Genomic DNA, 21,510 nt, shown 5'->3' on the forward strand with positions numbered 1-21,510 from the left:
AACTATAAAACCATAAGTTATAGGACAGGGAAGACTACAATAAAGTATTAACAAAATACTTCCACAAAAATGAAAAAAAAAAAAAAAAAAAAAAAGAACAACCCAGCACACCCCTCAGCAGGCATGTTCTTTGGGTAAGGCAACTTGGGTGGCCTTTCTAATCTTATGTTTGGGAAAGGCTTAGAGGGCAGAGGCCACCAGGTTTACAAACATTATTAAATTCAACTTCAAATTTTTTATCTTTAGCCAAATTCTGAGGACTCTACAAAATGCCATACAAATAGCTACGTTTCAAAACAGTGCAGCTATCATGTGGGCCATGTACTCCTGAGGCCTCATCTTGACAAAATACCATGTACCCAAAGCTACAGGAGGAAAGGTGTTTTGGTTTGGGTCACAGTTTGTAGCGGTTTCAGTTCAAAATTGGCTGGCTCCAAGGCAGAGTAGCATGGCAGAGGGGCATGGCAAAGAAGAAACAGTCCATGGCAGGGTAGGTAGGAAACATATTCTCCTTTATATTCCATAAAGGCTACACACCTACTGGTTGGTGCCACCAACACACTGGGTGAGACTTCCCATTACCCACACCCTGAACAACAATGCTAAACAAATCAGTGGACTAATCAGTTATCAGACCTTTGATTTGTATTCACACACCCTTAATTTACATTAACACACCCTAGATCCAGACACTGGATAGGTAGAAAAGTTTCATTTATGAGTGTATGAGGTTTTGGGGGGACATCTAGATACAAGCCATAACAGGCCTCTTTGAGCTCTTCTAGGAATAGCTTGTTTCTTAGATATCCAGAAGACAGCATTTCAAATCAGTGGAAAAAATGAACTACTTAATAAAACTGGCTATCAACTTGTCTTTGTACCTGTTTCTATAATAGTACCACAACCTGAGTGATTCATAAATAATATAAACATTTCTCATGGTCTTGGAGGCTAGTGCAAGGTACTATAGCAGAAAACATATCCCCCTCCAGCTATATATTTCCCAGTTAGTTGCCCAGACAACTTCCAGTTCACTTCAGTTCCCATTACAGTTCTGTTACTTCTGTTTCCCAGAAACTGCCAGTCACTATGAAGCATATGTAAGAACCAATCCCTAACTGACAAGTCATTCCGCCTCTGTACTTCCCTTTGCAACCCTATGAAAACCTCCATCCCTGAGACTTGGGGGTCTGACACTTTGGAGATGAATCCCTATCAGAGCCCATCAATGTTAAATAAATCTTCTTCAGAATCCTGGATGATGTTTTGGTATTTCTGTTTGCCACTGCAGTACCAGTAGGTTTGGTGCCATGTAAGTGTGCACTGCTTCCAAAATGGTGCCATGTTGCTGCATCTTTCAGATGCTGTGTCCTCATAATGGAAGAGCAGAAAGGAACAAAGGGGCAAACGTTGTGTTCTCCCAAGATGGAAGAGATGGAAAAACCAGGCAGCTCTGGAAGCCTCGTTTAGCTGACTCATGTGGGCAAAGTCCTAATACTCCAATCACCTCCAGAGCTACTCAGCTTTCAGTTACTCTAACAAATGTCTAAGATAATACTTACAGAAGGTTTGTTTGGGCTTACAGTGTGAGGTTTTTTTCAGTACAGTAAAGTCAGTCAATAAAGCAGTGGTGCTTTACTGAAATCACCACTGCTTTGAGTAAAAATCATATCATAGCAAGAGGATGTGGTAGAGGGCAAAATCACTCATTCCTTGGCCAGGAGCAAAGAGAAGAAGAGGAAGGGGCAGAGGTCCCACTAGCCTGCAAGGCAAGCCACCAATGATAAAGGGCTCCCATTAACAGGTGGGGCGTAAAGGCTCTATCACTTCTCAGTAGTGCTTCCCTAGGTGTGGGAGACTGTCAAGCCACGTTCTCTTAAGAAACAAAGCCTCTGACTCCATCTTTCCCTAACCTTTACTTCAACTCTATTCACTGAGATATGCAGAGCTGGATAAACTGAACTACACGGTCCCTTAATTGGCTAAAAGAATATGACTGAGTCCTGGCCAAGACACTAACGTGTCTCATTGAAACATGTAAGGCTCTTTAGGTCCTCCTGGTCTCCCCTGCTGATGGCTGAAATGGAGGCTCAAGTAAGAGCCTGTGAGATTTTAGAGCTAATTCTTGACATAACATCTCAGCTGAAGCCATGAGACTCAAAAAGAATTATACCTTCCTGGCAGTAGAAGTGCCAGCCTTGCATACATCACGCTATCAGTTGCGATGCTAATTGGAGAGTGTCTGTGCTTGATACAAAATTGTTTTGTTTTTCCTTACAGCCCGTGCTTGCAAAGTTTCTCTTTCTTCGCACTCTATCACAACCCTCACTCACCCCCATGATTAAAACCAATAAAAGGCTGGGGATTTAGCTCAGCAGCATAAGCACCTGCCTTACAAGCAGGCGGTCGTGAGTTCGATCCCTGGTACTGATAAAAATGAAAAAGACAAAAAAAAAAAACCCAATAAAAGCCATGAAGTTTGGATTTGTGCACTTTTAACAGGAACACTGGCCATCCCAGAGCCCCTCAACTGCAGAACTTTCTCTCTTTGTCTGTCTCTTGCATCTGTGTGTCATACTGCCAGGTGGGAAAGCTGAACCCCCGCTGGGGGTTTTGGTACCTGAGGTCCAAGCTATCCAATGGTGTGGAATTGCTGAGCCAATTTAGTTAAGCTTCTAAATTTCTTAAGTTGATACACTCAGTTGACCATTACACCAACCATAACTCTAGACCTTAGGAATGTAAGAATTAAATCCTCCTCTATGTTAAAAATCTACACATAGACTTTTGGGAAGAACTCAGGATCCAAATTCTAGCACATCCCAAAGGCTATAGTACTTACCTTGAGGGTTAAATTCCAATATATGAACATTGGAGGATACAGTCAAACCATAGCACCACCTGACCAAACAAAACAAAACACAAAGAAACAAAAACAAAAATCCCCTCAACCCACAAACTATAAAGGACCTACATAAAAGAATATGCATTGAGTATTTACTATGTACTGGGCACTACTGCAATCAATTTATATACAATAAGTCACTGAATCATCACCACAGCCCCATTTAGCTGGTGAGATTAATTGAGGTCCAAGAACTGAGACTTGAACCTAAGGAGACTGGAGGCCACAGAGTCTTGGCTGGGTAAGGTGATTACAGAGGACACATAAAGACTGGTAGATAGCATAACTGGACTGGTGTTCTTAGAGATCTTCATGAGACTAAAGAATTTGTATTTGGAGTACATGAGCCACAAAAATAGGATTGGAGAGTGAAGGAGATGCTTGAAACTCAGATTTCAAAGGTGGTACAGTTACCAAGGCTGACAAGCATATGACCCTGGGAGTTCAGTGGAGGTGAGAGGCAAAGAAATTGGTAAGTCAAGGAACTGGAGGAAGCTACCTGGACATAGAGGCCAGCAGAGTAATGAAAGGAACAAGGACACAGTGGAGCCCAGGAGCCAGATGTGGTAACAGTCACCACTTGGGATGTGGGTGTGGGAGGTCTGCAGATGGCAGCAACAGGGAGGAAAAGTGGGGAGAGCTGTGGAATAGCAGGGCCATCAAAGGATTGGGATTTCTTGCAGGAAGAGGAAAAAGAAATGATTTGGAAGAGGCCTGGGGGGGGGGTGTCCTACTGTATCAGTCAGTATTTTAGTAGAGAAACAGATATAACACAAGATATACAAATGCATAAGAAATTATAAGATTGGCTTACAATGGTCATCCACAGAGTTGGATGAGGAAGGACGCAGAAGTCATCTGTACCCTGGAGACTGAAGGTTTCAGTCCAAGGTCTAGAGTTCACTGCAGTGTCCTGTGCAAATCTGCATCAGGAGGTCAATGGGTTTGTATGGAAGGCTGAAGAGTCTATGTTGCAAGGCTGAAGGATTCAAGGTGAAAGCCAAAGAGTCTGCACTGGAAGCCAGGAGATGATATCCAAGCTAAAGGGGAAGAAGACTGGAGCTCCTCCAAAGAACAAAAGGAAGTCCATCTTTCCTCATTTTCCCACTCTACCGTCCAGGTGACAGTAGGTCCTCTATACCCCAGGGCAGGTCCTCTACAACCTAGGGTAAACTGCTGAGCCAATTTAGATAAGCTTCTAAGTTCCTCAAGTTGACACGATCAATCAGCCATTACATCTACCATACCACTGGACCTTAGGAACATAAGAATTATATCCTCTACATTAAAAATCTACAGGAAGGGATGGGATGTATAGCTCACCAGTACAGGATTTGCTTAGCATATACAAGGTCCTGGATTCACTCTCCCCCTGCAACACACACACACACACACACACACACACACACACACACACACTACAGGAAAGATAATCTTATCAGGAAACCATTCACATTTCAGCTAGGGCAAGAAAAAAGGGAACAAAGAATTTATCGAGGAAAAGCCTGAATGTGGTTATGCACACCTTGTAATCCCTGCATTTGGAAGGCTGAGACAGGAGGATTGCAGTGAGTTGGAGTCCACCTTGGGCTATATAGTATGTTCAAGGCTAGCCCAAGACTAGTTTTGAGATGCTGTCTCAAAACAAAACAAAACAAAACCAACCAAACATCTAATCAACTAAATAAATAAAAACACAAGAGTTTATCAAAGAATGTGCTCAATTCAGCCCTGGGTGTGGGCCATTAAAGCTATTTCTAGGCTTTTTGTTGCTAGGACTAAACACAGTTGCTCGGAGCATCTTTGAGCATGGAACTTTATGCCTCTGTGGGACCATTTCTTGGGATGTATTCATTTGACAAACAGAAGAAATCTTTTGATTTTGATCTCATCTTCTGCCTCCTATGTTGGAAGGCTGAAGGATCCAAGGAACTAAAAAAAAATTGGGGATAATAGGAACAACAAAATCACTATAATACAGTATGTAAGCAAATCTGTATTTGATACATATAATCACCTACTCCTCAAAAAATTCCAAATAATAAAATTTATTAGTTTGTCTGAAAAGATGCATTAATATGTATATATTACATACTGTATACACAGGTGAATTTATTTATTTATTCTATTACGGCGCTGGGAATCCAGGGTCTTGTGCTTGCCAAGGCAAGTACTCAACTACTGAGCTACACTTTCCAGTCCTATATTAATGGATTTAAGTGTCAGAAATCTTTTGCAACACTTGAATTATGCCATCTCTACGTGAGCAAAGAGTCACAGAGAACCTTTCCCAAGATGACACAGATAAGAAAGGGTGGAACTGGTTAATTTAGAGCTTGTGCCTTTATCATCTACAATGTCCTAGGTCTGAGGCAATTGATTTAAAGATGATACAGTCTATTTGTGAGGAATCAAGAGCTTTTTTGTACATTATTCTGATGGATACACTGTCTTTGGAAGCACCTTCTCAGATGCCACGGAATATGACTCTTATTATTATGCTCCAGCTCAAGAGGGTAACCATGGGGGCAGAAGTCCAGGCTGATCCAAAGGATGGACAAAGCTGTAGAGCTTTCATGACATCTTTGCAGTAGGCAAGAGACCTGGTCTCCTGATGTCATCACACAGAATGGAGCTACAGTCCCACCCATGCTCTTTCTCATCCTGCGTCTTCCTGTGGTGCAGATCTCATTTCCACCTTAAATTTCCACCTTGGGTGTGATTTTTACTATGCTAACAAAGTAAAAATAACTATGAGTTGCTTTAGGGACTCATGCACATATGCATTTGTCCCTTACCACCAGGAATTTGCCCCCTTATCATTGGGAAATTCCCTGATTGGGTGAAGCAGATCTGCCTGGCAAGTGTGAGGTCCTGACTTCGATTGCTGGTACCCAAAGGGAAAAGAAAAAAAAAACTAAAACAAAACAAAAAAACTGGGTGAAGCAGAGCAGAACACCCTTCTGTCTGAGTGGGTTTAATTTTAATGGCCTTGTTTTTCTTAGCTCTGGCTTTTAGTATCTCTGATGAACACACAGTCTTTGAAGGCTGAGCCAACTTCCCATCCTCCCATTTACTGGTGTGTTGTCTTCATTTTATAGCCTTGAATACTGGCCTACTTTTTAACAATTCTCAACTCCTTGGTATATTTGTTAACCCATAAGACTGAGGGCTAGCCTAGCTGCCTCAAGACCACTGTTTGTCTTTTCAGTTAAAGGGGAATTTAGCTATACATAAATTTATTGCTTATGTAATCATATTTGTCATTTCCCCAATACCTAATCCGATACTCAACATGCCTGCTATTTCTTGGATATCGTTCAGCACTATATTTGGTAGGAAACAAAAGGAATATTGACTCTTTTATTGCTCATTCATTGGTCCTTGAAATTAAGCACATGGAATGTTCTCCAAAAACAGATCACACACTAGCTAATAAAGCAAGTTTAAGTAAATGAAAAAGAATTGAAATTATACCATGCATACTTTAGGATCATAACACAGTGAAACTAGAAATCAATGGCTAAAAAAACACAGAAATTGTGCAAATGTAGAGAAAGTAAATAATGCACTGTTACATAATCAGTGGGTTACAGAAGAAATCAAGGAAGAAACAAGATGGTTTCTAGTACAATATATCAGAGCTTATGGGACACAATGAGAGCAGACCTAAGAGCGAAGTTCTTAGCTGTGAATGCCCACATCAAAAAAACAGAGTGAGCCTAAATAAATGACCTAACGATACACCTCAAAGTTCTAGAAAAAGAAGAACAATCCACATCCAAAACTACTACAAGAAAGGAAATTATAAAGACCAGAGCAGAAATCAATGAAATCAAGGCAAAAACAAAAACCAAGGGACCCATGAATTGAAGAGTTGGTTCTTTGAAAGAATAAACAAAATAGAAAAACCCTTAGTCAATCTCACCAAAAAATTAAGCTCCAAATCACTGCAATTAGCAATGAAAAAAGGGAATCATAACAGACACTGATGAAATCAAGATTACTCATAGCTACTTCAAATTATATATCAATAAATTAGAGAATTTCAAAGAAATGGATAGATTCCTAGACACATATGAATTATTAAAACTAAACCAAGAAGATTTAAAATCGTAATCCAATAACAGGCAATGAAATTGAAGCAGTAATAAAAAACCTACCCAGGAAAGTCCAGTTCCAGATGGATTCACTGCTGAGTTCTGCAAAAACTTCGGGGAAGCGCTAACATTAACAGTCCTTATGCTCTTCAATGTGATAGAAAAGGAAGGAGTACTCCCCAAAGTCATTGCTGGAATTACTCTACTTCCAAAATGGCAAGGATCCAACAGAAAAAGAACTACAGACCAATCTCTTTATGAAGATAGATATAAAAATTCTCAACAAGATACAAACAGAATGTAATGAATCATCACAAAGATCATACACTGTGACCAAGGGGGCTTCATCCCACAGATGCAAGGTTGGTTCACTATATACGAATAAATAAAATGCATCATATAAACAGAAGGCCAAGAATCACATGATCATCTCAATAGACGCAGAAAAAAGACTGGCAAAATCCAACATTCTTTCATGATAAAAACACTGAAGAAAATTGTTCTAGAAAGATCTTATCTCAACCTGATAAAAACCATTTATGACAAACCTACTGTCAACACCATATTAAATGGGGGAAAAACTTAAGTTTTTCTCTAAAATCAGGAATAAGACAAGGATGTCCTCTATTACCACTTCTGTTTAACACAGTACTTGAGACATTAGCAAGAACTAGACAAGAAAAAGAAATAAAAGGGATATATATATATATATGAAAGGAAGAAGTCAAATTGTTATTTGCAGATATTATCCTCTATACAGGTAATCCCCAAAAATCCACCAAAAGATTCCTAGAATTAATAATCAAATTTGGCAATGGAGCAGGTTACAAAACGAACCCACTTCTGAGCATGATGGTACATGCCTGTAATCCCAGTACTCGGAAGGCTAAAGCAGTAGAATTGCAGCAGTTCTAGGCCAGTGTGGGCTACATAGCGAGTTCAAGGCCAGTCTGAACTATATAGCGAGACTTCATCTCAAACATAAGACAAAACAAAGCAAAACCAACACACAAAAATTGATAGTGTTTGTGACCAATAATGAACCCACTGAGAAAGAAATTAAGAAAAATATCATTCACAATAGCATCAAGAAAAATTAACTACTTAGGCATTAATCTAAATAAGAAAGTAATAGACATCTACAATGAAATTGAAGAGGACACCTGAAAATGGGATGATATTCCCCGTTCCTGAGTAGGCAGAACCAATACAGTCAAAATGGCCATACTTCCAAAATTGTTATACAGATGTAATGGAATTCCAATTAAAATACCAATAGCATTCATCACAGAACTGTAGAAAACAATCCTAAAATTCATATGGAACCAGAAGAAACCCAGAATAGCAAGAGCAATTCTAGGCAACAAGAGTAAAGAGAGAGATGCCATGATCCTGGACTTGAAGTTATATTACAAAGATTCAGTGATTAAAAACAGCATGGTACTGGCACAAAAACAGACATGAGTATCAGCGGAACAGAACAGAGGATACAGGAACAACCCCAAGGATATTCAATTATTTGATCTTTGACAAAGGGACCACATACACTGGAGGAAAGATAGCCTCTTTAATAAATAATGCTGGGGGCTGATCCAATGGCAGTGAGTTATCAGAACTTATTAACATTAGTGTCACTAAAGTTGGTATACCACCCCCCCCCAGTGCTAAATTTGACTGGCTTAAAAAATATAATAAATGATGTTGGGAAAAATGACTACTCACATGCAAAAGACTGAATCTAGACCTGTATCTCTTACCAGGTACTAAACTATAATCAAAATGGATCAAAGATCTATACGTTAAAACAGAAGCACTTAGTCTGCTGGAAGATAAAATAGGTCAAACTCTTGACATCATAGCCATAGACAAAGACTTTTTACCCAGCACCCTGGTTATACAGGAAATAGTACTAAGACTCAACGAATAGGATCATAACAAATTAAAAACCTTCTAGTTACAAAGAACAAAAACAACCAACATAGTGAAAAACAACTTACAGAACAGGAAAAAATTTATTTGCTAACTATTCCTCAGATGACTAATATCTAGAATATATAAAGAACTAAAAAATTAGGCTTCCCAAATAAAAGACCCACTAAAAAATGAGCAAATGAAATGAACAGACACTTCACAAATGAAGAAGTATAAATGGCCAATAAATATATAAAGAAATGAGAAATGAAAATTAAAACAACACAGAGATTCCATCTCACCCCGGAAAGAATGGCTGTTGTCATGAATGCTGTGAGGCTGTGGTGGGGAAGGGAAACTTTCCATATCGGTAGAAATGTAAACTAGTACAACCACTATGGAAATAGTATGAAGATTCCTCAAAACACTACAAATAGAAATTCCATTAGACCCAGATATTCCCCTTCTAGGTAACTTCTCAGAGGAGTTAAAGACAGTGTATTACAGTGATACGGGCACACTCATGTTTACAGCACCACAGTTCATAACCGTTAAATCTGGGAAGCAGTTTATATATCCACAGGTAGATGACTGGATAAAGGAAAACGTGGTATTTACACTCAATGAAGTACTATTCTGACATAATGATGGATAATGGCATTGTAGGAAGGTGGATGCACTTCAAGGTGCATTATGCTCTCTAGAGCATAATATTAAGTGAAATAAACCAGGCACATGAGCTTAAATTTCACACGGTTGCTCTTATATGAGAAACCCAAAATATAAATAAAGAGGAAAATAAAAATAGATGATAGGAAGTAAGGAGATAAGATTTTTCTCAAAGGAGAAGAGGATCAAGAGACGGAGGGAAGAGAGAAGGGTGAAAAAAGATCAAGATGTGTTATGTACATGTACCAGCTCCCCACAAAGAATGTGAACATTATGTATTACAAACTTGTACTAATAAAAAATGATGAAAAAAAAGCAAAAAAACCAGGACTGAGCTAATCACTGACAAGATCCTGGCCCACTTCAGCTAATCCTTGAAAGGTGACCTCCTGCCTGCTCTGTGTGGGGAGCAGGCTGATCCTCTTCCTCAGAGTGTGCCCCCTCGAGCTACTGCTCATGCTGAGTCCTTACGGTCCCTTGCTTTCCAGTTAAACCTTTTGCCTGTACATTCACACCATTGCTTTAGCTTCCACTTTCATCATTGTAAGTGGAATGACCTAGATAGCCAGTGACAGTGCTAAATAGTATCAGGAGAGGAAAACAAAAACAGCTTATTGTGAAGTTCACAGGGTGAAATAAATGTATGAGAAAAGACAAATGTATTTTTAAAAACAACAAGGTTATACAGGTTTTGGCACCAAAATTGAAACAACAAAAAACAAGAAGACTCGCTAAGCATGGTTGCATGTCTGTAATCAGATCTACTCAATAGGCTGAGGCGGAAGGATTACAGCTGGAGGCTTGCTTGGGCAATTTAGTGATACTCTGTCTCACAAAATAAAAAGTAGTCGCACAGAGCACTGCTAGCTTAAACCCAGTCCTGCAAAAACAAAACAAAACAAAACAAACAAGAAAATGACAAATGATAAAAGGATCTAATTCTAATAGATGCCAAACAATTCAAAATTAGGATAATGGAAATTAAGATTCACTGACATGTGCAGACATGAGAGACTGACAGGAATTCAGTATACCATACGGATGGCATTTCAAGCACTAGGGGGAATGACAGTGCTTGCTAAATGATGTTGAGACAACAGGTTGCTCATTTGTATAAAATTACACTGGATCGTCATCTTATTCCCAGGAATAAAAACATGTCATTCCTTACAACAAGATTAAGTGATGTGATCTAATAATGTAATTCTTCCAAAAATATGAGAAGAGACAAATAATCGTGGAATAAGGAAGGTCTTTGCTACAATTATGAAAAGTTGCAAAGACCCAGCTGAAGAGCCACATATCAGAACAAGCCTCAAGAGCTGTTGGTTGGCCCACACATATTTTTATAACTTTTCATAACAAGTCACTAGACTTTAAAAGTGGAGAGATCTTTTAACATAAAAATCAGTGCCCAGCTTCCCTTGAAATGGGAGGATGGTGGCCACAGTAGCCCCACTCCAGCTTGAGAACAACCAGCTGTCTCTGCCTAGGAAGGCTTCCTGTCCTCCCTTTGCTGGGGTTTCGTTCTCTGGGTCATTCCAGTCTCCACCCAGAGTGTTTACTTCCTCAACCTCCTTCACCACCTCTTCCCCAGACTAAAAGCTGGTGAACCCTTACAAAGACATGTGATAGCATAAAGGTTCTCAATGTCATGACATGATCTCGGTCACTTTTCATTTGATTGAGAAAAACTTTTTAAATGTTGGGTTCATAGATGGCCTGGGATTCTGCAATGCATTATTTTTTTAAACTTTAATAGTCTCTGTAGCTGTTAGTCTGGTTTCTTCTCCTCTTTGAGGGTTAGCTTTCAAAGTATAAATATTTCCAGAAAACCAAAAATTTCTTCTAACTTTTTGAAGTTTCTTGTCATGAAACTACACAAAGCAATCTTTTTTTGTTTTTGAGATGCTGAACTCCAGGTCCTTATGGAGTTAGGCAAATGATGTGCACTGAGCTATATCCCCAGTCCTAAAGTGGAATATTTTATACTATGCTTTTTTTTTTTTTTTGGTACTGGGATCGAACTCACAACCTTGCACTTGTCAGGCAGGCATTTATGCCGCTGAGCTAAATCCCCAGCCTCTATCTGCTATCTTTCTTTCTTTTTTTTTGAAAGTTTTTTAAAATTTTGCAATGGGGGTCTTATAAACTGTCCAGTCTGGGCCTTAACTTCCAATACTCCTGCCTCAGTCTACCAGGTCCTGGGATTACAGGTATGTATCACCATGCTCAGTCCCTTGCATTTAATTCTTAAGATTAAAACAAAGAAGTTCGCACTTCTTTGGTACTGTGTGAAGCTGTTCTACAAGCTGCTATGAGCATTAAAAATTTATGTAAGGAGGGAGGAATATCTCAAGTGGATATGAGGGTGGGAAGTCATTAGTTAAGTTATTTTAAATCACTCTTTGTGCCTGGTGTAATGGCGCACACCTGTAATCTCAGCACTCTGGGAGGCTAAGGCAGAAGGGTGTTAAGTTCAAACTGAACCTCGCCAACTTAGTAAAATCTTGTCTTAAAATAAAAAAAATTATAGAAGAGATGGTCAGTGAGGAGGCCCTGGATTTAATCCCTAGTGCCAAGGTGGGGGAAACCATTTTTTCCGTGTCATGATGGGTGGGATTTGAGGAGTCCTCCGTGTCAGCATCCCCATTCCACATGAGGGCTGCAGGTCGGAGTCTGGGCCAAGAGGCCTAGTCAGGGCGAGGGCTGCTGGGGTGTCTGAGGCAGAAGGGCAAGGATGCAAAGGTGGACAGCATGGAGGGTGCCCCTCTCACCCGCCCCCTTAGTAGAGCTGGGTTGGCAACGTGCAGCTTGCAGAGTCGGGCAGACCCTGGCCAGCCAGGAGGAATGGGTGACTCAGGACACCCAGGTAGGAGACAGAAACAAAACATGGGAAGCACGCCGGCACTTGGGAGGCTGAGGCAGGGGCTCCTGAGAGCTCCAGGCCAGCCTGGGCTACGTGGATAACTGACTCAAAAAAACCAAGAAACTGAAACGCGTGGACCAAAGGCAAAGAGCGCCAGTCAAGCGGGAGGAGCGCCCACCCTCCCTGCCCAAGAACTCCTGCTCTCTGTCTTAAGTGGTAGGGTCCTCTATTATGGTTTTCTGCCTCAAGTACAAAGGATAAAGGTCTCTTCCTGGAAACTGCTTTTATTACTCCTCTATAATATATATTTTTATTTATTAAGAATCATAAAACTCCTTGTAAATAAAGCTTAATTTGAGATATAATGGTAGCTTATAAACTGGATTACTCTTGATATTCTGAGGTGACAATGAACTGCTGTGATTTTCTGCAAAGAATTTAGCTTTTATCTATAAGTAAAAAGCTAGAACAATTTTAGGGTCTGAGAAAACTACCTCATCTGTTTATTTTCTACAGAATGAGTAAAAATAAAAATTTCAAAATCCCTTCCAACATTTTGTAATTATAAACAATATTTTAAATAAATGACTGTGTATGCCCATTTTTCCATTGTTGGAAGTATATATCATACATATAATATATGAGAGATATACATGATATATATAATATATATATATGAGATATAGGAGACAAGAGACAGGATATATATTATATAGGAGACATATGTATAGGAGATACATATATAGAGAGGAAAAATATATATGAGATCTATATAAGTGATCTATATATGAGATACACATAGAGGAGATATATATATATATACAGGAGATACATATAAATACAGAACAGTTACAGATATAGGGCATATATAGATTATATATATATGAAAGATATATACAGGACATATACAGGAGATATATAGGTAAGATATATAGAGACAATATATATAGAAGACAGTATACAGGATATATATATATATATATGGGGATATACCCAGGGGATACAGATATAGGAGGTACACAAATATATATATATATATATGAGACATAGATATATAGGAGATACATATAGGAGTTATACATACAAGAGATACTCATGTAGGACACACACACACATATATATATATACACACACAGGATATATATAGATATATATGGGAGATATATAAGGTGTATACAGGTTATATTTGGTATATATAGGAGATGATACATAGGAGATGTACATATAGAAGATATAAATTATACAAGAGATATATAGGAGATAAATATATACATGCATGGAAGATATATATAGGACATATATAGGAGATAAATATAGAAGATATATACATATAGAAAATATACAGGATCTATATATAGGAAACAGATATATAGGAGATACATACATAGGAGATAAAGATATAGGAGATATAGACATAGGATATGTGTGTAAGTATATATATGAACATATATAGGGATGATATGTATAGGAGATATATAGACATATATGAGACATATATTCAGGAGAGATACACAGGAGATAATATACATATGTACAGGAGATATATATAGGATATATATTGGATATATACATGAGACATTGTATAAGAGATATGTATATGGAATATGTGTAGGACATATGATTAGATATATATAGAGAGAAGGTATATATAGGATAATAGGAGATATAAATATATAGGAGATATATATAGGATAAATATATAGGAGATATATATAGGATAGATACGTATAGGAGATATATATATAGGATACATATAAGATATAGATACATAGCAGATACAGATATATAAAAGATACATATATGGTATATATAGGATATATATAGTAGATATATATTATAAAGGAGATATATATATAAGGAATATATATGAGATATATATTATAAAGGGTATATATGTGAGATACATATATAGGGTATATATAGAGATCTATATAGGAGAGAGCTACATATACACATTGGAGATATATACAGGAGATTTATATATAGGGAGATATATACAGGATGTATATATAGTATATATATGAGATATACATATACAGAGATACAGATATGTAAGTGGTATATGAGATATGTATGTAGGAGATATATATAGTTATATATATGATATATATGTAGAAGATACATTTTATATAGGAGATGTATATATAGTGAAGACATATATAGAAGGTATATATAGAAAATATGTAAGATATATACAGGGGATATGTATATATCGGAGTTATATAAGATATATATAGGAGATATGTATACATATATAGGAGATATATATTATATGAGATACATATAGGAGATATTACATAGAAGACATATATAGAAATTATACATATTATATAGGAGATATACATAGAATATATGCCTAGGTTCATGAACTTGATTCTTTTTTTTTTGGTACCGTGGATCAAACTCATGACCTCGTGCTTGCCAGGCAGGCACTTAGGGTGCTGAGCTAAATCCCCAGCCCTGAACTTGATTCTTTTTTTTTTTTTTTTTTTTTGGTACCAGGGATCGAACTCATGACCTCGCACTTGCCAGGCAGGTGCTTATGCCGCTGAGCTAAATCCCCAGCCCTGAACTTGATTCTTTTCATGATTCTGGTCACAAAGCAAACTAGACAAGAACTAATCAAATTTCCTCATCAGATCAACACTGAATGCAAATATTAAACTTGATTCTGTTCTCCAACTCAGTTTGTGACCAGAATTCCTATTTCAGTCAATCACCTTGGCAGTACTGCCAGCTTGTACTACAGTAATTCTCAACCTTGTCTGCACATCAATCACCTGGGAGCTTTAAAATAGTCCCAAGTTATTCCAGCAAGGTGCCCAGAGCATATTCTAGTGAGTGAGAAGTGCTCCACTTGGAGAAGTCCTGATTTTCTTTTGCAGTGCTGGGGATCAATCCCAGACCTTGCACATGCTAAGCAAGCCCTCTAACACTGAGCTACATCCTCACCCCAGATTGCTGATTTTTCACCAAGGTAATATGGATTAGTTGGCCTAATTTAGGGAGGACATACAGTATCTATTTGTTGTTGTTTTGAGACAGGATCTCACTATATTGTTCAGGCTAGCCTTGAACTTATGACATAGCCCAAGATGGTTTTGAACTCATAGTAATCTACTTGCCTCAGCCTTCCAAGTGCTGGGATTACAGGTATGTGCCACGATGCCTGGTGGGACATGTAATATTTTAATGAGATGGACCAGCCTTGACATGAACCAAGTTCTTTTTCACATAAAGGTAGAATGACAGGTGTCAGTTGCTCCAGGCCAAGATGGAAGACTATTACATTTCTTGCCATCTTCAGCACAAATCTGGTTACCTTTCTTTCATAGTTGGTAGTACTAATAAGCTCCAACTAACACTTGCAAAGTAAAGCCCATCAGTTTCTCATCAAACCAAAGATATAATGAGTTATAAGACACGCAGATACCTTATGCTGTATTGAGAAAAAAAAGCCTACTTATTATTGGATGTAATCAAATGTAAGATCTATTTTAAAATATAAAAATGTACATATTAGAATTGATAAGCTAAGCAAGCAGTGCCACATTGTTGCCTATGACCTCGAGTCAGGCCTGGAGCACACCCAGTGCTTAACTGGATGCCACAAAACCGCCAACATCATGACTTTTCTGCAGGTGTAGCCAACCATAGCGCCAGTGTCCACATTCCCCAGACTACTGGCCAGCAGAAGAAGGGTTACTTGAAGACGTCACACTTCTGCTGACTGTGGTCTCTTTGTCATAGCAGAAATCCTCATCTGCACATACTTTCTCAATGAGACATGATGAGCTGTGAGTGCAAAAACAAAGTGGACTAGACCTGCAGCCATCGAGCCCCTCCTAGTTCTTTACCCTATTCCAACTCTTCCCTCTCTTACAGTCATCCTAATTGTCCCTCTTGTAACTCAAAGGCTATAATATCAAAGTCGTTTTTTATTCTTTGTAAAAACCCCAAAAGAATAGACGAAATATGGTAATCTGTATTCTAGATCTTGTCTTTGAATTCCAAGCCTGTGTGGTCACTAGGATTTCTCATGCACTGTTTCAACCTAACATGTCTGAACCTGGATATTTTCTTTTTTCTTTTCTTTTCTTTCTTTCTTTCTTTCTTTTTTTTTTTTTTCTTTTTCGTTTTTATCGGTACCAGGGATTGAACTCACAATTGCCTGCTTGCAAGGCAGGCGCTTATGTCGCTGAGCTAAATCCCCAGCCCCTGTCTTTTCCTATTTTCTATGCTCTGGCAAACAGAGCCACTCAAACTAGAAACACAGAAATACATCAGACTCATGAGTTGCTAATTTCCCATACAAATTGTCTATTCCATGCATCAATTCTGCCTCTTACATCATTTGTGAATGCATTACCTTTATCCCCTCTAATGTGCTTTTATTTAGGTCTTTCTTCTTTATCCACAGACCTAGTGCAGTAAACTCCTGAAGATTTTCTACCTTTCAAATAAATTTATATTTGGAATAGTCTTTAAAAACTCTTCCTTGGACTAACGGTATACCTCAGTGCACAATGGTACAGTCCAATGCCCAGCATAAAAATTTATATGTTATTTATTTTGCATACTAGGGATAGAACCTAGGGCCTTCATACTGAGCTATATCATTAGCCCTTGTTTTATTTATTTTTAAATTTTTTGAAGCAAGGTTCAAACTTGGATTTCTCCTGCTTCAGCCTCCCACATGCTGGGATTACAGACATGTGTCACTGTGTTGGGCTAAAAAATTTTATTTCTTAAACAACAATCTGATTCCTTGCTTTAAAAATGTACAAGAGCCTGGTGTGCAGTGCATGCTTGTAATTTCAGTCTTTGGGAGGCAGCAGATCACAAGTTTGAGTCCCACCTGGGCGATTTAGAGACTTAGTAAGATGCTGTCTCAAAATAAAAAAATAAAGGGCTAGGAATATGGCTCAGGAAAAAGATCCAGGGTTCCAGGGCTGCCCACTAAAACAAAACAAAAATCATGTACGATGAGAGTCAGGCACCGTAGCACATGCCTGGAATCCCAGCACTTGGTATGCTGAGGCAGTATAGTGATTTTCAGGCCAGTCTGAGCTACACAGCAAGATCCTATCTTAAAAATTTTTTTCTACATGATAAATATCCTCATCCAAAAAAACCGGCAAAGGATACCAACAGGTCACCTAAGTGAAAAGCTCTTCATCCTCATTAGGAAACAAATGTAATCATATCATTTTTTCACTTATCCAGTAGGCAGAGTTTAAGAGTGTTACTATGATATGGGACAATGCAATGTTTTGACCCAGACAGCAGAAACAAGACTGGGGCAACGCATACACATTTCTGTACAGACAAAGCTTTATTGTGGGTGGGGAATGGGCTTCAGCCAAAATGGTGTTTTCCCTGAAGGGAGAAAACAACTAGTTGACACAGTAACAAAGCTGCTGCTTGTAGAACAAAGAGAGCAGCAGGTTTGTACTGATTTGATGGGGTTGGGCTAAAGTCTAGTAATTTTCATTGGCCAGGGGCATGGTTTTAAAACATGTTTCTTATTGTGATGCATTTGGATCACTGAGTGGTTAAGGTCATGCTACAAACAGTTGAGTTTTCCTGTATCTGGCTTGACCATTCTGAGCAGAACATCTTGCCTTTGTACTTGGCAGGATAACAGGTAGTCAACTTTGTTCAGGAATTGCTAAGTTATTCCAGCATCTTACATAAATGCCCTGGACTTATGAAAGGGCTGACAGAGTTGTAGTGCTGAAAGAGGACAAGAGTGGGGCAGAAGAACACACACCAACTCCAGCGGGCAACAGGCCAAATGAAGCCTGTGTCAAAGTCTTGGACAAACATTTCTTAAATGATCATGTCTACATGCAGAATTGAATAGGATCTGACTCACCTGTTACAATAGCAAGAGGACTGAAACAATAATGAAGACAGAGATGCCAAGCTTTTAGTCACTCATTAGACCCTAAATGACAAATCAATCAGTATTCTCAAGAAAAGTTGCTTTCAGGTCCCTGAGAAGCAACTTAGGCACCTGTTACCATAACTCTCACATCAGAGATACTACTCACAGCAAATTGAGTGGGAAATTAATAATTTATTGTCCATGTGACCTCCAAATAATTTTAAGTTAACTAAGAGCAAGCAAAACCAGAGGGCTTACATAGTGTTTTCCTTAGTAACAACTTCTTAAACATTCTGCTTTTCTGGTTTTATTAGAGCTCCATAAAGAGTCTGTGGAAACATACCATGCTATACAGGGTAATAGTTTGCACTCACGAGTTTTTTTTTTTTTGATGTCCCAGTCAGCTGTCACACTACTGTACATGGTAGTCCTTAACTGTTTCATTAATAAATGATGGCAAGAGTATGCAGAAATACTATTGCTGCCGGGCGTGGTGGCTCATGCCTGTAATCCCAGCACTCTGGAGGCTGAGGCAGGAGGATTGTTGCGAGTTCGAGGCCAGCCTGGGCTACAAAGTGAGCTCAAGGCCAGCCTGAACTGCATAGCATGAGACCCTGTCTCAAAAAAGAAAAAAAAAAAAGCAGAGAATCAAGTGAGTTCATTATTACAAGATATTCACACACACACAAAAAGAAATACTATTGCTAAAAGCACAGCATTTTAGATGCTTTAGCAGTATTCTGGATATGCAAAGGAGCACAGCTATCTAGTATCTCTGACACTAGTATCTCTGGCAAACACAGCCACTCAAACTAGAAACACAGGAGTATATCAGACTCATGAGTCTCTACTAACTTCCCATACAAATGGTCTATTCCATGCATCAATTCTGTCTGGATCTTTGCCCTGGACCATATCCCTATCCCTTTTTGATTTTGAGACAGCATCTTACTAAGTCTAAATGGCCCAGATGGGACTCGAACTTGTGATTTGCCTGCCTCCCAAAGAGCTGAAATTACATGTATGCACCTGAAAACCAGGCTCCTGTATATTTTTAAAGCAAGGAATTGGATTGTTGTTTAAAGAGTAAAACTTTTTTAGGCCAGCATAGTGGCGCATGTCTGTAATTCCAGCATGTGAGAGGCTGAAGCAGGAGAAATGTAAGTTTGAGCCTTGCTTTAAAAAATTTAAAGATAATTACTGTATTTTATCAAATGTGGCTATCATCTATCCCAATGGGCTGGAAAAAATGACATACGGTAATGTAAAGGAAGGTGATTTGTAAGTAATAGTTACTATGTGTTAGGCACTTGCCATTTAAAGTGCTTATAATCCTGTTAGTACTATTATTATCATCCCCACTTTACAAATAAAAAAACGGAGGCACAGAGGAGTCAATACTGTCAAGGAGAAGAGTAAGTTAGGGTAGAGTTGGGATTACTGGCATTGTATCTACATGGTGGGTTCTAACCTACTTTCGGCAGCGAGCCTTAGCCACAATCATGATTTTGTTTACATAAATCTTGGTCCCCTCTGCCCTCGTTATTTGCCATCCGTTGGTCTTCTCTAATTGCTCCGTGTATCTCCTCACTATTATACCTGATGAAGCTTGCCCGAGGAACTCAATTCACCCCTCCTATTGTTTTTCACAGTATCCTAATTAACGTGCGGTACATGATAAAGCCTTAGGCGTTAAGGGTTAACAAATGTTATCGTACCTTTAGCATAGCTTTACAAATGTGAAATAATTTTCACAAAACTTACACTACAGAGTGCCAAGAACGCGCCTTGACATCAGCTATGCTCCGATACTGGCACTAGAGGCCGATCTTTCCCCGCTCTTTGGCGTCAGTAGGAACTTCCCGGAACCTTTCCTGCGAACTCTGAGGTGGTCCGCCCGGACAAAATCACGAAACACACAACATAGCAAGGGTTAGTAGGCTAAGTCTGTGCCTGAAATTTCTTTCGCACCTGTGTCTATATTCCCTACGAGAAAACCTTAAATTCTTGCATGTTTTAAAGTCCGAAGTGATGGTAACATTGTTAAACCTTCAAAACATAATAGTTAATTGACTTTAAGGGAGTTTATTCTTTCTTCAGGTTAGGCATATATATGGAAAGCTTCTTGAGACGACCCTAGAAGGCGGGGGAGGAAAGCGGAAGCCGCGGGGACTTCTAAGTCTGAAAGTCTCCGGAGCTTGCGACAGGGTGTTTGCGGCGCCCGATACTTAACGCGGGTCTTAGAAGCCGGCGAGTACTAAGGAGTTGTTGCCGGAGCTAAGTCTAGGCGGCTGAAGTCCGCAGGGATGAACCTCGAGTTGCTGGGTGAGGAGGCCTATGATTGCGTCTCAGACAATCCTTCGGTACTGGAAAGGAGGGAGCCCATGAGGGAGGGGCTTCAGGCTATAACCTTAGGGACACGGTTCTGCGATGGATCTTTGGGCGCTTATTGGGATGGAACTGCAGCATCAAGAGGAAACCCAGCTTCTCCCCGAGTAAAATGTACTCTTTTTCTCAAGCTTTTTCTAGATCAGTTGTGCAGTGATGGGGACAGAGGCATTGCGACTTAGCTGTGATTATGTGGATCATAATAAGTAATAAGTACCTCAGAGTAGACGCGAACAGAGTTGTTGGGGTTGGAATATGAGGAAGTAACCTTGGGGCGAAGCTGTGAAGACCTGTCAGGGGGCTGGGTGCCTGGACAGTTTAACTCTTTGTAGAAACCCTAGTTGCCCAAGGAGGGAACTTGGAGATTTTCTAGTAGAAGTGCTTTACTAAACATAGTTTAAAAAAAAAAAAAAAACCTCAGAGGGTTGTGACCAGGCACTAAACAAGTAAGTGTCATAGTTGGTTCTGGAGTCGTTATTTTGGCCTATAATATGAGGTCCTTAACTGCCAGAGACTGTAATGCATGAACATAACTGTAGAGACAGTTGCTTTTTGCCAACCTCTCTGTCCCGTCCTTTCTACCCCTCCCACAAGTTGGATCTTTCTTCTGGGCTTTTCTTAGGACTGTTGGCGTGGCAGTCTTGGAATGTCTGAGGTTTTAGAGAACTTTTACACGACTTTCTATTTCTTAACAGGTTGCTTATAGGGGCTGGGGATTTAACTCAGCGGCATAAGCACCTCCCTTGTAAGCAGGCAGTCGTGAGTTCGATCCCCGGTA

General features: G+C 39.2%; 1 protein-coding gene and 1 long non-coding RNA gene across 7 annotated transcripts in view; one reads left to right on the top strand and one right to left on the bottom strand.

Annotated features, from left to right (window-relative positions):
• Nucleotides 1-20,217, bottom strand: part of LOC134473992 (uncharacterized) — a 41,795-nt gene extending 21,578 nt beyond the window's left edge. The window contains exon 1 of the long non-coding RNA XR_010044516.1: nucleotides 20,109-20,217. This is a non-coding gene — a long non-coding RNA (uncharacterized LOC134473992). The remainder of the gene's footprint in view (nucleotides 1-20,108) is intronic.
• Nucleotides 20,218-20,500: 283 nt separating this feature from the next.
• Nucleotides 20,501-21,510, top strand: part of Rbbp5 (RB binding protein 5, histone lysine methyltransferase complex subunit) — a 37,848-nt gene continuing 36,838 nt past the window's right edge. For 5 of the 6 annotated variants that reach the window (XM_063240024.1, XM_063240025.1, XM_063240027.1 and 2 more), the window contains exon 1: nucleotides 20,501-20,669. In XM_063240024.1, the coding sequence (XP_063096094.1) occupies nucleotides 20,651-20,669 (19 nt within the window). In that variant the 5' untranslated portion in view covers nucleotides 20,501-20,650. Of the gene's footprint in view, nucleotides 20,670-20,731; nucleotides 20,847-21,510 lie in introns of those variants that run through there. The other variant, XM_063240026.1, reaches the window with a different exon arrangement.

The sequence above is a fragment of the Cavia porcellus genome, unplaced genomic scaffold (assembly GCF_034190915.1).
Source record: "Cavia porcellus strain 051 isolate PalLab524CR breed Dunkin Hartley unplaced genomic scaffold, mCavPor4.1 scaffold_29, whole genome shotgun sequence".
NCBI lineage: Eukaryota > Metazoa > Chordata > Mammalia > Rodentia > Caviidae > Cavia > Cavia porcellus.